The sequence below is a fragment of the Hypanus sabinus genome, chromosome 4 (genome assembly GCF_030144855.1).
Source record: "Hypanus sabinus isolate sHypSab1 chromosome 4, sHypSab1.hap1, whole genome shotgun sequence".
NCBI lineage: Eukaryota > Metazoa > Chordata > Chondrichthyes > Myliobatiformes > Dasyatidae > Hypanus > Hypanus sabinus.
The window spans coordinates 146,330,415-146,346,751 of NC_082709.1; the positions used below are offsets into that span (position 1 = coordinate 146,330,415).

At 39.1% G+C, this 16,337-nt stretch overlaps 1 protein-coding gene across 1 annotated transcript in view; it reads left to right on the top strand.

Moving 5' to 3' along the window:
* The window catches only part of atg3 (autophagy related 3), a 58,289-nt gene extending 56,503 nt beyond the window's left edge, over positions 1-1,786 (top strand). The window contains exon 11 of the mRNA XM_059968295.1: positions 1,357-1,786. Coding sequence (XP_059824278.1) covers positions 1,357-1,438 — 82 coding nt within the window. The 3' untranslated portion in view covers positions 1,439-1,786. The remainder of the gene's footprint in view (positions 1-1,356) is intronic.
* Positions 1,787-16,337: the final 14,551 nt, after the last annotated feature.

The window sequence follows — 16,337 nt, forward strand, 5'->3', positions numbered from 1 at the left end:
GCTAACTTCTCATCAGATGTTATCTGACCTAAAGAATGCCTCTCCCATTTTCCACTTTTATTTCAGTTTTCCAGTATTTGAAGCATTGTGCTTTTCATACATCTCCACAATGTTTTTTTGCAAGAGCATCTTTCCCAACCACACCAGTGGTGTGCTGCCATGCTTATTAACTTGCCCTGATCCTGCACACTTGGGCAGAATGGCAAGTCATTTGTTTATGTTGTAACTGCTGAGGGATAGTTGCAGGGTCTGAGTGGATCAAGTATAAGCAGTGATGGACTAATACGTGCAAATAGTTATTTATCATTCATGTGTAAGAAAGTATTGATAATTGGAATAAAAACAAAGGGGGTTTGACATGTATGTTTCACTTCCCCTACTTATGTTGTCCTCCTGTGACAAACAAATTGGATATATATTGGCTACCTCTTCTTGCCTCTTCTGCTTTGTATATCAGCTTCTCCAACAAGAGGAAATAAACTGTCAGATTTGGCTACTGGGATTCCCAAAGATAAGAAAATTGAGTAAAATGTTTTGTGTGTATGGGATGGGGAAGGAGGAAGAGAATAGATGGATTTGAAGAAGTGAGAATTGATAAAAGGAAGAGTGAGCAGGTGTTGAAGAATCAAGTAGCAACAGAAGGTGACAGATGCAAATGAACAACTCCAAATGAGAGTGGGCCTTGCTGGCTTGAATGTATTTACCCTATACCCACAAACTTTCCTGCTATAAATGTAGAGGCATTTGTGGACTTTTTATTAGTTAAAACAGAAACTTTATTCATTTATCTAATGACTAGTTAATGAAAATATTGGTTGCAGTATGGAATGGGCTTGAATGTACTTGTACTTGAGCTTCCAGGATGATATAATTGGCAATGGGGATTCTGAACTTAAACGTTTCAGGAGATTCCGTAATTCAAATTCTAAACCAGGTAACTGTAATGCTCTACAGCACAATTGATGATCGTCTAGCCGAGCTACAGACTTGGACCTGTAAATTATCACCTTTGTTAATAGAACTGGAAGTTGAAAACTATACTGTAATTATGTTACCTGTTTTAAAGCTAATTTAGCTACATTTAAGAAGTCCTAAATCTATGAAGAATAGCAAGTTTCACATTGATTCTAATTTAGATTTACCGCAAGGAAATACCAAGACAGTCCCCTTTAACTTAGATATTTGTCTCTTCAATTCTGTCTGTAATGAGGGCTGAGGAAGTTTGAAGTAGCCATCATGAAAAACAACATTTGAATATTGCTGCGTCTTAATGTTTAAGTATTTGCAATTAAAACAAAATGAATTGTACAATTGTATGAGTTGATAGTTGTGTTTCCTTAACTTAATATTTTTCAGGTACCTACTCATATTTTTGAAATTTGTTCAAGCAGTCATTCCAACAATTGAATATGATTACACAAGGCACTTCACCATGTAACTCCAAAAGTTTACGTAATCAAAACATTCTCAGAATAAATTCTGGGCTGGCAAAATGCTGCTGCCTTTCAATCATAGCTAACAGTTTAGTCACTAATTCTGACCATTGCTTGTTCAAATTCAATTCCCTTTCAAAGAATGTTCTCTAATGAGATTGCTAAGAACTGGTCAATATAAAGTCATTTTTTCCATGAAACCTACATTTTGTGCTCCCTTGTTCTACCTTTGAGTAAGCTACTTAATCAAATGCAGACTGTAATTCATGTTTCCATTGCTTTTTGACAATAAGATGTTTACCTCAATTAAACTTGTTTATATTTGCAGAATACAAATAAAAAATATGCTAAAACTTTAATGTTTTATTTTCTGTGAAAAAATAAACTGTCTCTCAGTTAAAGGACAATTCATCTTTGCTACAATTGGGATGGGGGTCAGTGTGAATGAACTAGCGTTACGCAACCAAGCAAGGCAGACTATAATTTTTAAATATGAAACTGGAGGAGGATGCTAAATGTGTTATTTGGCACCTTGATCTAATGACTTATTGTTTTGTCTTAAATTCTTCCATTCACTGAGTATATTGTAGTATCTACAATGTTTCACAAGTAATGTGTATGACTATGCTTTCAAACTTTTGGAGGCCTCAGTTGGTCAACCATGGATATTGCAGTTTAGCTGTCTAGATATGCAAGCCAGGGCGTTACAATATGTAGAGCAAGCTGCCCCTCTCCATGCATCAAATGAACCCAAAGAAACAGGTCACAGGAATTGCCAGTCAAGAATGCCATTGGGACTCCAGATTTTCCCCTCTAGGTTACTCCTGAAACCTTGAGTGGGTGTTCCCCTTGAGTGTGTAGAGTGGTAAGGCAGTGGAGGTTTGAGATGAGAATTTTCCTTCTCCTAGATAAGCTGCCAATCACAGCTAACAGCCCTCATCTGCCTGAAGAGACTGATTCTTAAGGCACCAGTAGCCCAACTTTGCTCCTTCTCCTGTCGGTAGAAATGTTTCTGCTGGGCAGAGTAGCTAAAGCCACATGTGAAGGACAGGAGCTGGACTCGGTTGTCAGAGGCACACTCTGTTTGGAGCATTTAATGGGTATTGGGAGCTTATCCCCATTACCACCCCGGCTATAACAAACTCAAGGTACCAAATGTTAGCTGTATCAAATTACAGGTAAATTAGATGTTCTGTAAGTCAATCCAAAGCGCCAGAATTTCACTGGCATTACACATGTACACTCTTAAATGTCTTCCACAATTCTAATTTCACAATATTCTTCCTCAATACTCATTAGAAATATGCTGATAATGAATGAAATGTTATTTACGCATATGCAAAGTTTCTGACCAAAAAAAGCCATTTAATCTCAGGAGCACAACTCCCGCTGTGCCAGTGTAGTTATAATTAACTCCAGCATTCTGTGCTCTTTTTCAATGAGATTTATAACCAGTGTGCTAAAGCTGTCTATTTGAAATTTCATAAATTCCCAATGCATGCCCAACATCTACCAAGTAATCTTTTGCTTCTGTGTATCTAACAGCCATATTGTGGTAAACATGTACTTTAAATGATAATGGAAATGGCTAAATATTTTCAGAATACATAGTTGTGCTGAACATGTCCCTTCCTTACAAATTACTAGGCTTACCCATAGCCCTCTATTTTTCTAAGCTCCATGTACCTATCCAAAAGTCTATTCAAAGACCCTTTATGGAGGAAAATAGACAATTGACATTTTGAGTTGAGACCTTTTTATCAGGACCCTCCGAAAGCATGTCAATTTACAGTTGTTCACTGATAATGCCTAACTCCTATTGCTCCACCTCCACTTTGCTCAGTTCCTTTATAGCTTAGTCTGTTCATTGACTGTCAGTAGTGGGTGTATGTTTTATAGCTGAACATTCTTCTTAGGTGTGTAGCTCCATGGAAAGCACAGGCCATTGATCATCTCCCATCTCCATCCTCTAAAGTTGATGGTATGGTTAAGAGTTCATCAATGTTTCTGTAATGCATTGTATCCACTGTACAGGGGATCGACCTATACAGCTTCACCAGAAGTTCGCTGGCTTTATCCGTTTTCACTTTCCAATCCGGGGAAGTAGGTTTGAGAAGCACAGTTGAACATTGGGAAAGGCTAAAATTACATTCAAGCAATTCACCTTTAATAATGTCGATATCTTGTTTGATCCTGTGAGCTTTCATCTTCATATCCATGGCATTATTCAGAGGTTTGGGCATCTGATTTCATCGACATGAGAGGCCTTTGTGGGGCATCTACATGCAGCTTGCTGAGCAAGGCGCACATTGGGTTGCTTCTCTGCCTGTAGCTTTCTCCTGTGAGCAAATGAGGAGATCTTGCAATGAAGTTACGGGAGAAACGGAATATTAAGCCCCACAGAACAAATCTGGTACATGGGAAGTGTGCCTGTATTTGCCTAGAGGCATGTGACAGCTCTGTGTGTTGATAATCCACACGCTTTGTTATTTTATGTCCTGTTGCGGTGTCGAAGAGCGGGATTGCGTGTAACGCACCAGATCGGCGAGCAAGGCGGGCGTCGGGCTTCAAATAAAAACCGAGCCCGTCGGTGGACTTTCAGGACGGAAGGTTTCGGGACACGAGTAAAGATCATGAAACGCTGCTCCTCGCTCTTGCTGCTGATTTCATGTGTAATACACGGAGGCTTGGCAGTAGTGAGACTGCACCATGTAGCTGCTGTTGAAATTATGTGGGTTTATTCCAAAAGTGGAAGAGAAAGGTTAGAATTCACGTTTTGTTACCCTCAAGTTTTTTATTGTTACGTGTAAATGTAAACGTATCAGAATCAATCAATTAGTGGTTCAGCGAAGAATCACTCCGCTATCTATGCAATTGTGATGGTGAGGATTATTTGGCTTTTAGAGGGGTGAATTAATGCATTTTCTGAACGGTGTGTTTTCAGCTCGTCAGCAGAAACAGAATCATTTCTGAAGGCCGTTTATAAGGAATATCATGACTCTGACTTCACCAGAGAGAAGATTGGCCCCGAGTGGCGAGGTAACTAAAATTGCAACGTGAAATCAAATGTCAAAATCGAGTTAAATACCATGGATAGTTATTACGGTTAAAAACGGGGACAAAGTACGTTTACGTATCTATGATTAACTTTAATAATTTTTGGCTTTACTTTGGGGGAATTATTGCAGGTCTACTGGGACCCACGTTACGTGCAGAGGTAGGAGATGTTTTAAAAGTCCATTTCAAGAATAAGGCTTCTCTTCCTTTCAATATTCACCCGCAAGGAATCTCCGACGTAAAATTAGCTGATGGTAAGCTTGGATTTAACTTTTTGTTCAGCGAGTCCATGTGTGAAACGTCTTATCTCTCCGGGGTCCTGCTTAATAACAACAGTGATTAACGCGGAATTTAAGTTGCTTTATTTATAAATTTCATTGTAGAGACCTGCTTCTGTGAATGTGCACAATTCTGTTTTATTTTAAGGTCCATGCCAAATCTTACACCTTACGAGAACCTCTGCTTGGGTATTAAAACCCCGGGAAGTGAGTACTGTATATGCACCAACTGCAGGTTTTGTGTTTCGCGACTGTGCGGGGCCGGGTCGTTGCTTGCTTGTGTTTTACTTTACTTGATCTTAAACTCGTTTCCAAGTTTTTTTTTATTTTAAAAACTTTTTTTATACCTGGAGGAATCAGTTTATTAGACACAAAATGCTAGACGAACTCCAGGTCGGGCAGCACTTAAGGAAGTGTACACAGTCGACGTTTCGGTTGGAGACTCGTCAGCAGTCCTGCCTGAAGGGTTTCGGCGCGGAACATCAACTGTACGCTTTTCCATAGATGCTGCCTGGCCGGCTGAGGTTCTCCAGCAATCCGTGAGTGTTGATCGGATTTCCAACATCTACGGATTTTCTCTTGTCTGTTTATCAGAGATTGTCCAAGCGTTTAAAATGCACGGTCGGTATTATTAGCTTTTTCAGTTTCTCGCAACCGCATCTCCGCCCACCCCCCCCCCCCATCCCCATTGTAACGACCTAAGACACTGCAGATATAGATGGAAAGTAGTGTTCAAGAAGTGGACTGTCCATTTCTCTAACCTTCTGGTTCCCTATCTCCATCTCAGGAGACAAACTAGCCTCAAAGGTCTATTATAAACTTGTGTTGACTCCACTATACCTACTCGAAACCCGTTCATACCTTTCTCTTAGTTTCTGCATTAGCACTGCAACTGGTCTCAAGAAATGACTTTCTACTCCAAGACGAAACAACATGGAGTTCTCTACATCTAACCTTTCACAGCACCAACCAACACGATCCAGTACATCATCCTTCACTCATTGCTCCAGTGTGATCTCACCTCCCCAATTACATCTTTTCCTGTCTGCCCTTCCTGTTTACTATGGAGTTTCTCTGTGACTTCCTGGTCCATGCATCCCTCCTCGCTCTGCCCCCCCCCCACCCTAGCACTTTCCTCTGCATTCACAGGAGGTGAGGTGCAACAATTATCCCTATAGTTCTGTGCCCACCACCACCTAGGAACCCAAAGAGGACCTTCCAGGCGAGACAGATTCATGTATAACTCCTCCAGTTTCATTTGTTACATTCAGTGCTTGTGACATGTCTTCCTTTAGTTTACAGGACAGACCTCTTTTGCCTCCACAATTGCTGTTTGATCTGATAAGTTATTCTAACAGTTTATATTTGCTCCAGATTCCAGCATCTGCATTCTCTTTCGTTTCTCTTTTCTCTTTATAACTTTTATTTTAGCACTCCAAAGGTGAGTTTAGGGAGCAAGCCAGATTGAACATGATCCAGACCACACTGTGTGCATCTAGCTTTTTTCATGGACTGACATGGGAATATTGTAGCATACAGTGTAATCATCTAATTATCCCCAAGTTAATACCCTTAATTTCCTTCTTAATACACCCCTGAATTCTCATGTGAGTTCGCAAAGGAAAACCAAAAGGGGAAGAGTGTTATAGAAAGAGAAAATTAGACAATAGTCACTTTCACTCGTATTCCACTTTTCACTTCATTCTTCAGAAATGAAAGTGTGGGCGCACAATCCAAAAATCACTAGACTTGCTCACACATTGCAACTTTTATATGCCCTTTCTGTCTGCACTCAGGGTTAATTTTTGACAGTGTCCTATATACCCCTTCTGCTGACTTGTCATCCATGAATGTACAAAAACTACCACACACCATATTATACTTTTGCGTTTGGTTTGATAACTTCCCCCTGAAACATACCTACAACTTGCAGGCAAGTTTATTCCTTATATTACCTTTCAGAAGCACTGAAGGATGCCCTTCCTCCTTTATATTTAATCCTTTACACTTCACATTTGGAAGGATCAATAACCAAGGCCTCTTTGGTGACCTAAGCAATACAAGTCCTTCTCACAAATAGCTAGCAGGAAAAACCAGAAATTTGTCTCTAATTCTCTTACAAGAGACTGCAGGCGCCGCAGTCTACATCGGGACTTGGGGGTTTGTGGGTGGGGGGGGCTAGTGTGGAGAGGAGGTGGTATGATTGGGGAAGAAAAGATTAAGTGACCACTATAGCTTAAGAGAATTGATAAATCCTGAAACTTAGCTGTATATTGTGGCCCATGACTTTAATCCCTTTTGCTCTGTTAAAATCCAAAAATAATCACAATATGCCTGTGCTCTCGGGTGTATTGTTCTTGCATATACAAGCCAGTCCATCAAAAATGGTGCTACATCTGGTTACTATCTCATTAGAAACTGACCTTCTGCAAGCATATCTGTGAAATTCTGAAGTTTTAATTAATGTTTTAATGGCCATATTTTAAATCAGTGGTTTATAATCTATGCTGAGTTAACAATCAATTTCCTTCTAAAAAAGGGCCTTGGTATCCTGGGTGGCCCCTTCTCCTTATAGCTATCCATTGCTATAAAAATTCTGTTCTATGTTAACTGATGACCAGATTTGGCTTTCCTAGGTCAAGGTTTGGTAGTCTCTTGATAAATTGTTCTCTGGGTTAACATGAAAGGATGCCTCTTGAATGATGAATCAGATATCAGAAAGCAGAGAACTTAAAAATCTTACAATAAATAGTTGCAAAGTATAAAAATAACTCAGTTATAAATTCATTCTTTGTGCACTGCTTATTCTCCTTGACTAGAATCTTTTAGCATATGTACATGTCAAACTGCTCAAACATTTCTGTTCGTCATTACGTGGGCTTGCAGTTAATTAATAAAGAGAGCATACAAAGGCCCACACACAAGGTTATCAGAAAGGGTGTTGAACCATGAACCAGTAAACATTACCAACAGAATTGTGCAATTGTATATTACCGTCTTCCTTGTGTGTTTACTGTATGTAAACACAAAATCGAAATACAACATTTTGATCAAAGTGGAACTTTCTCATAGCTGATGCAGCTTAATTACTTGAACATAACTCATTCATTAAAAAATGCTTGTCAAGTAGAATCATTTCTGAAACTTTCTACAGTTTCTACAGTCTACAGTTCTACAGTCACTTTCTACAGCTTTATTGGTGGATGTGCTAACTTATAGAAAGTTAATTGGAGCATAGGAACAGATGACACCTCCTCGATCAGGCTGATCTGCAACATAACATTTGGGATCTATTTATCTCAAATCCATTTGAATTGGGAAGTGGTGATTGGATAACAGTGAGTATCTTGACAGATAAGACTAACGCTAGAAATATGGAATGTTGTTAGCTGTTAATTCATCTTGGAAAAATTCAGCTCAACTTTGAAAAATTAATGATGCATTTGAAAAGACAATATATTTATTAAAGGTTAATAAGGTAGACCAAGATGCAATCCATGACAAAACACAATTTATTAATACAGAATAGAAACACCTACAATTGTGAATGAGGCAAGGACAGAGTTTACATCTACCCTGAGTTTGCGAAGTAAGAATCAGATTATGGGCACTGACAACATCACAGAATGATTTGAGACTCTTTGGCATGGTTTCAAATGTTTGTAGCTAAATGAGAATGGTGCTTAAAATTTATGTCAGAGCAAAATAAAAAAGCATTAGTTGGACAAACAAATAAAAAATTACCACAATTATTCACGTTATGGTGTTCTCAGTCCAGCATATGTTTTACCTTCAATTTCATGACTATAAATTAATATTGTAGGTGCAATAAAATTGTAGTCAGAAAATATGACTTCTTTTCTGTAATAGCTTATTGTTTGGAAACAAATTATTATCAAAACCTCAGAGTGAGAGGTTTGTGCAAATATGTTATTACCTTTTGGAACTTGTGCTTGATCTCTTACATTGCAAAAAAAAACTATTTGACATTGTCTACCATACTTTATACAGTTGGTCATAATGGGTTAATGGCCACTGTACAGGAATTTTACACTAGGAAGCTTCACTAATTAACCCCTTTACATATGCTTCCAAATCCTCTACATTATTAAGAGTCTCAAGTTCATCAACTTTTGTAGTCATTATGAGTCAATATTAGTAACTGGCACAGGTAGTCTCTTAATAATCCACAATAATTTTCAAAGTTCAGAGTAAATTTATTATCAAAGTATGTACACGCCACCAAATACTACCCTGAGATTCATTTTCTTGCAGGCATTCACCAAAGAACAAAAGTAGTACAATGAATCATTGGAAGAACTACAAACAAAGATGAACAAAATTGCACACACAAAAAGAAACAAGTCATAATAACAATAACAATAAATAAATAATACTGAGAACATGAGTTGTTGAGTCTTTGAAAGTGAGTCCATAGGTTGTATTCAGTGTTGTGGTGAGTGAAGATATATGTGCTGGCTCAGGAGTCTGATGGTCGAAGGGTAACAAATTTTTCTGAACCTAGTGGTATGGTACCTAAGGCTCCTGTACTTCCAAATGGTAGCAACGAAAAGAGAGCATGGCCTGGATGGTTGGGGGCATTAATGATGGCTGCTTCTTTCTTGTGGCAGTGCTCCTTGTAGACATGTTCAATTAAGGGGAAAAATTGGCCTCTGTCCACCACCTTTTGTAGATTTTCCCATTCGAGAGCATTGGTGCTTCTGTACTAGACCATGATGCAACCAGTCAGGATTCTCTTCACTGTGCATCTATAGGAGTTTGTCAGAGTGTTTGATAATATCCAAATTCTCACAAACTTTTAAGAAAGTAGAGGCACTGTCATGTTTTCTTTGAAATGGTGTTTACATGGTGATCCCAGGACAGATCCTTTGATATGGTGACACCCAGGCACTTGAAGTTAGTGACCTTCTCCACTTTTGATCCCGTAACGAGCCTTGGCTCATGAACCTCAATTTCTTCATACTCATGTTAATAATCAGATCTTTGTTTTTTTGTGGACATTGAGTGAGTGGTTGCTGTTGTGACATTGCTCAACCAGATTTCAATTTCCTTCCATGCTGATTTGTCACCACCTTTGAGTTGGCCAACAGCAGTGATGCCATCAGCAAATTTTAATATGGCATTAGAGCACAAAGCCTTGTGGTGCACCTGTGCTATTGGTGATTATGAAGGAGATGTCAATCCATATTGACTGGGGTCTGCAAGTGAGAAAATTAAGGATCCAGTTACACAAAGTATCGAGGCTTAGGTGTTGAAGCTTATTCATTAGTTTTGAGGAGACCACAGAGTTAAATGTTGAGCTGTAGTCAATGAAGATCATCCTGATGTATGCAGCTTCACTGTCCCGATGTTCCTGATCTGAATGGCGAGCCAATGAAATGGCATCTGCCGTTGATCTGCTGTGACAGTAGGCAAATAGGAGCAGATCCAAGACACTCTTCAAGCAGGTGCTGATATGTTGCCATTACCAGGGAGAAGGTGCTTGGGAATCCGAAAGGTCTGAAGCTAGATAAGTGACCTGGACCGGATAGTGTACAGCTCAGGATTCTTAGAGGTGGCTGAAGAAATTGTGGAGACATTAGTAATGATCTTTCAAGAACCAATGGTTCTGGAAGAGTGGAAAATTACAAATGTCACTGTACTCTTCAGGAAGGAAGAGAGGCAGAAGAAAGGAAATTATAGGCCGGTTAGTCTGACATCAGTGGTTGGGATGACGTGGAGTTGATTGTTAAAGATTGGTTTTGGGGTGCTTGGAGGCACATGACACAATTGGCTGTAGTCAGCATGGTTTCCTTAAGGGAGAATCATGCCTGATGAATCTGTTGGAATTCTTTGAAGAAATAACAAGCAGGATAGATAAAGGAGAATCGGTGGATGTTGTGTACTTGGATTTTCAGGCCTTTGATAAGGTGCCACACATGAGACTGCTTAACAAGATAAAAGCTTATGGGATTACAGGAAAGTTACTAGCATGGAGAGAGCATTGGCTGATTGGCAGGAGGCAGAGCAGGAATAAGGGGGCTTTGACTGGTTGGCTGCTGGTGACTAGAGGTGTTCCACAGGGGCTGGTATTAGGGCTCTTCTTTTTATGTTATATGTCAATGATGATGGAATTCCATCAAGCTGATGGAATTGATTTCTTTGTGACCAAGTTTGTAGATGATAGAGAGATAGGTGGAGGGGCAGGTCGTTTTGAGGAAACAGAGAGGCTACAGAAGCACTTAGATGGATTAGGAGAATTGGCAAAAAAGTGGCAGATGGAATACAGTGTCAGGAAGTGTGTGGTCATGCATTTGGTAGAAGGAATATTTTCTAAATGGGACAAAATTCAAAAATCTGAGGTGCCAGTGGACTTGGTAGTCTTCATGCAGAATTCCCTAAAGGTTAATTTGCAGGTTGAGTCTGTGGTGAGGAAGGCAAATTCAATGTTGGTATTCATTTCAAGAGAACTAAAATATAAAAGCGAGGATGTAATGTTGAAGCTTTAAAAGACACTGGTGAGGCCACACTTGGAGTATTGTGAGCAGTTTTGGGTCCCTTATTTAAGAAAGAATGTGCTGAAACTGGAGAGGATTCAAAGGAGATTCATAAAAATGGTTCTGAGATTGAAAGGCTTATCCTGTGCAGAATGTTTGATTGCTCTGGACTTGTACTTGCTGGAATTTAGAAGAAAGAGAGGGGATCTCATTGAAACCTATCAATTCTTGAAAGGTCTCAATGGGGAGTGAATGTGCAGAGGATATTTTCTATGGTGAGGGAGTCTAAGACCAGAAGACTCGATAGGCTACGTGGCCTAATTCTGCTTCTATATAATCCTATATAGTTCTGCTCCTTCATCTGATATGAATGAAGTTTGCTTGAAGCAGGTGGTACCTCAGACTGCTGAAGCAAAAGGTTAAAGATCACAGCGAATACTCCAGCCGGTTGATTAGCACAGGTCTTCAGTACTCGACCAAGTACATTATCTGGTCCAGATGCTTTTCATGCATTCATGCTCTCTCTTTGACTGCAGAGCTTGAAATCACAGGGTCATTTTGGTGAAAATATAGTTGAAATTATGCAACCAAATTTCACTTCCTTACATCTAACTATTACAACAAATGATCCAGAAACACCTGCAAAAAATCTACCAGCATTGCAAGTATTCTGACCAATCACAAGATGATCACTATGCAGAGATATGAAGAAATAGAGCCAGGCACAGGCCATTTGGTCCTATGTACCTGCTCTCTATTCAGTAAAAGTACGGTTAATATTGTATTACTTGATCCCATAATTCCAAAGATTCTGTCTGTCTCTATTCTGAATATACACAACAGCTGAGCCTAGTGCAGATAGTGTACTAGATTCCCTACCATTTAAATCAGGGATTTCTAACCTGGGGTCCACGGACCCCTTGCTTAATGGTATTGGTCCATAACATAAAAAAGATTGGGGAGCCCTGCTCTAAATAAAGAAAATACATTCTTAACCCCCTTTGAGGCTATATCCAGTTCTAGACACTTTAAACAGGGAGACATGATCCCTCCATGTACAATGAGACACTCCTAAAGACCTTACAAATGTTTCGATGAAATCTCCTCTCACTCTTATATACTCCTAGAGTGTATAGGACCAGTCTGCTTCCTCTCCTCTCTTAACACAATCCTCTCATCCTGGGAATCAATCTGATGAACCTTCATTGAATTGTAAATAAATCCTTCATTTGGAAAGAAAGCCAGACCTGTACACAACATTCCAGGTATGATCTCACTGGACATATTTACAATTAGATCATAGGAAACAGGAGTAAGACTAGAACAATCACTTCCTTAAGTCTTCTGTGCCATTTAGTATGATGATGGACTAAGCACAACTTTCTCACTTACCCTAATCCAATGCACTCAGTACCCAACTGGCATTTTCTGCACTGTTGGGTGTTATTCCCATTTGTACTCCAACACACTTTCTTAGTTGTTACTCATCAGTAGGATATACTTTGTAATGACTCTCTGGTAAGTTTTGAGGGAGCATGGGAACAGGCCCAGTGTTTCAAGGAAAGGTGGGGACTTGGGACCCGGTGAGTTTACGGCCAGTCCCAGTAAGTTTAAGAAGAGAGCAAGAATGAAGCCTCATGTGTTAGTGGAATCAGAGGCCCAGATATACTAAAAGAATGTAGGAACCAAGGCCTGAATGTGTTAAATAGAGCACCAGAATTATCATCCAATGAGCAAAGTGCCAAATCATTGGTATTTGTCTTTGAACCTTGGACTGCAGTTCATCAATTCTGAACTGAAGTTCCTTGAGGTGCAGACATTTAACCTATATTCCCAATGTTCCTTTCCTATACATTTCCCAATGTTACTTTAAATATGCTACGGTTATACTTCTGCCTCCACCTCTAGCAGCTTGTACCCACCAATTTCAATTTTGAAAAACTTTTTTCTCAGGTACTTAAATGTTACCCGTCGCATCTTAAAACTATGTCCTCTAGTTTTAGATTCATGACATGTGGCAGTGATGATAAACCTGATTCTGATTCACAGATTCTTCACTACTGTCTTCATTTGTGTTGTCTTTTTCAGGGTAAATGAATCCTCTACATCAACGCTTCCAAGTTCCCTGCTATTTTCTGTATATGACCTGCCAGTATTAGACAACCCAGCTAATACTTCTTTATACTGAAAGCATTACAAATGAAGTCTATTTGTATAGTGCCACAATTACTAAAGATGCATTGCCTGTTCCTCAATTTCCTCTCTGGTCATGTTAGACTTTAAGTGTGCATGTGAGGAATTTGGAAATTCTGGGAAACTGTGTGTGTATATCAAAGAGTCAAAGTCTATGTACTTACATGAATCTTTTAAGTGTTTAGACACAGTACATCTGTATATTACATGTTACATGAATCATTGCACAAAATAAGCATTTCACTAAGACTGCTAACAGTCAAATAACTATGTACATTAAGCCCACACAATCCCATTTTTATTATTTTCTCATTCCCATCACCTATCTCTCCCCACCCTCCAATGTTAAACACAGAAACTAAATCCTGTTTTCTTCTAGCATCGACATAAACATTGCTATTATGCTACCAATCATTGAACTTAGAAATTTGATTTCAGTAGCATTAGATTTCCCTTATCAGCTGGTCTCATGTTCATGTCTATATTTAAATTACAGAAGGTACATGACTTGTCATGTCAAATTACATATCTGAAATCTCCGCAGAGGCTCAAAGCACATAGAATCCCTTGCTTATCAACTTTGATAGCTTTCTAATTTTCTGTGACAGTATTTTCAATTAGCATCTAACTTCCTGATAAGTGAAAGTCTTTCACAGCAAATTTTGTAATACTAAATTAATTTGATTACTGCACAATGTTGCTCAGTGTTCTTTGTAAATACTAAGAAGTGCAAGCTGCTTATTTTTTTTGAGAACCTGCTTAATGTTTAACACAACTGTGTGTACAGGAAAGGGGCCAAAATTCATACCAGAAGTAATTATTTATAATAGTCAAGACTAGTTTTTGCTTTTTTGCATTCTTATACAAATATAAGCCCAGTTAAAAATGTACCACTGCAAATATCATTTGAAAATCATTGGGCCATTACAGGAACATGAGAATTATGTTATTTCTGAAAAATCTGAAAGATTCTGAAATTTCTAAAAAAAATCTTCCTGAGTAGAATTAGCTTTTTAAGCTGGTGTGGCCTAGTTTTGAAATTATTGGTCGCTCTAAGAGAATTTAATGATTTAGTACAAATTATTCTGATTCTGGTTCAAATGCCTCAGTGTTTCACAGGACTGAGCCGGTGACACAGTATGTCACACCTTTGTTTGGCTTCTCTCTCAATCTGTAAGATAGCCTCAAAATTTGTGTCTTCCTTCATTTCTGATCTAGTTTAATAGATTAATTTTTAAATCTTTCCTGTAAAAATAAATTTCTTTAGAAAGGATTTCTTTAACAATGTTTGAAGTCAACTTTTTCAATTGCTAAAGGCTGAAACCATTACTAATAATCGCAATATATGGAGTTTCGCCTCCTTTAGAAGTTGTTGCCAAACAACCAACATTTGGAATAGGTGCAGGGGAATGATTTCAGGCTAATGCATTAATTAGAAATGCTTTGGTAGTTTAATTCTGTTACACTTGCTGCCTTTTATATTTGATTAACAGTGTGTGTTTCTCATTAAACTTCAAAAGAAGCATTCATTATTTAACTTGGGCACAACTAATAAAGTGGTACTTAAAAGGCATTTTCTGGATTTAGTGCAGTTTCCCAGCACTGGCAGTATTTTGCATTTGTAACTTTCTGGATATCCAGCAGGAAGGAACTGAGTTACTGTACATGTGTTTATTAGCTGATGAACATCCAAATTGGCCTGACTCCATCATGCACTTCAGTGCCGCAAAAGCAATTTATTACATACTTAACTGCATTTGGCTTGAGGGCTGTCTTTGTGTCCTCTACTTATTGTCCCAATGGAAGGGAGTAAAAGTACTTTAGCTCTCCATTCATATATTGGGTAGAGCTCTGCATCCTGCCACTGCCCAAAATAATCAGGACCAATTTTCTAGGGTTTGTCACACACTAAAAATGTCAAATAGTTCAAATAGTTTCTTTTGTTTACTGACATTATAGGTAGTGCACCTGTAGCGTGATGAGTAAGGTAAGCAAAAACCAGATTAACTGTGGTATCTTTAATATCTACTGACCTGGCTTACCCTGCCCAAAGTAGGAGCTTACAAACTGATCTCAGAATATTTGGGGAAAGGGAGAAGAAATTAATTCTGGGTTCTAATTACAATCTATCCAGCAACATCCTGCTGGCATTGCACCTGTTGAGAATCCTTTTTGTGGTACATGATTTATTTTTGGGGGATGGGGGTGGTCTGGATGTCTCTGGCAATAAAAGCATTGACCACCCTTGCATTTGAACTGAACGTCAAGCTTGATTTCACAGGGTAATTGTAAGTGAGCCTTACTGATGAGCCTTTTGTCAGAGTAGAGGAAGTTGAGAGAGAGCCTAGTGACATTGTGTCATGACAGCAACCTTTCCCTCAGTGTCTGCAAAACAGAAAGAGCTGGTCACTGATCACGAGGACAGGTGCTGCGCCTGTTGCTGTTCATATCATTGGTGTTGACATTAAGAGGGTTGAAAGTTTCAAGTTCCTAGGAGTGAACATCACCAACAGCCTGATTTGGTCCAACCATGTAGCTGCCAGAGCTAAGAGAGTGCACCAGTGCTGCTACTTCCTTTGGAAGCTAAAGTAATTTGGCACGTTCCCTTTGACGAATTGTAATCGATGCACCACAGAAAACACTTTATCCAGATGCTTCATGGCAACTGTTCTACCTGAGATTGCAAGGAACCAGATTTGTGGAGACAGCTCAGTATATCACAGCCTCTGCTACATGAACTCCTGTACTTCTCACTGCCTCAGTAAAGCAGCTGACAAAATTCAAAGACCCCACTCACCCTGGATCTTCCCCACCCACCCAATTTGTCATGCATCCTGATGTCTCCTTTTCTAACTAATGAGATGGCAAGTTTTGTCATT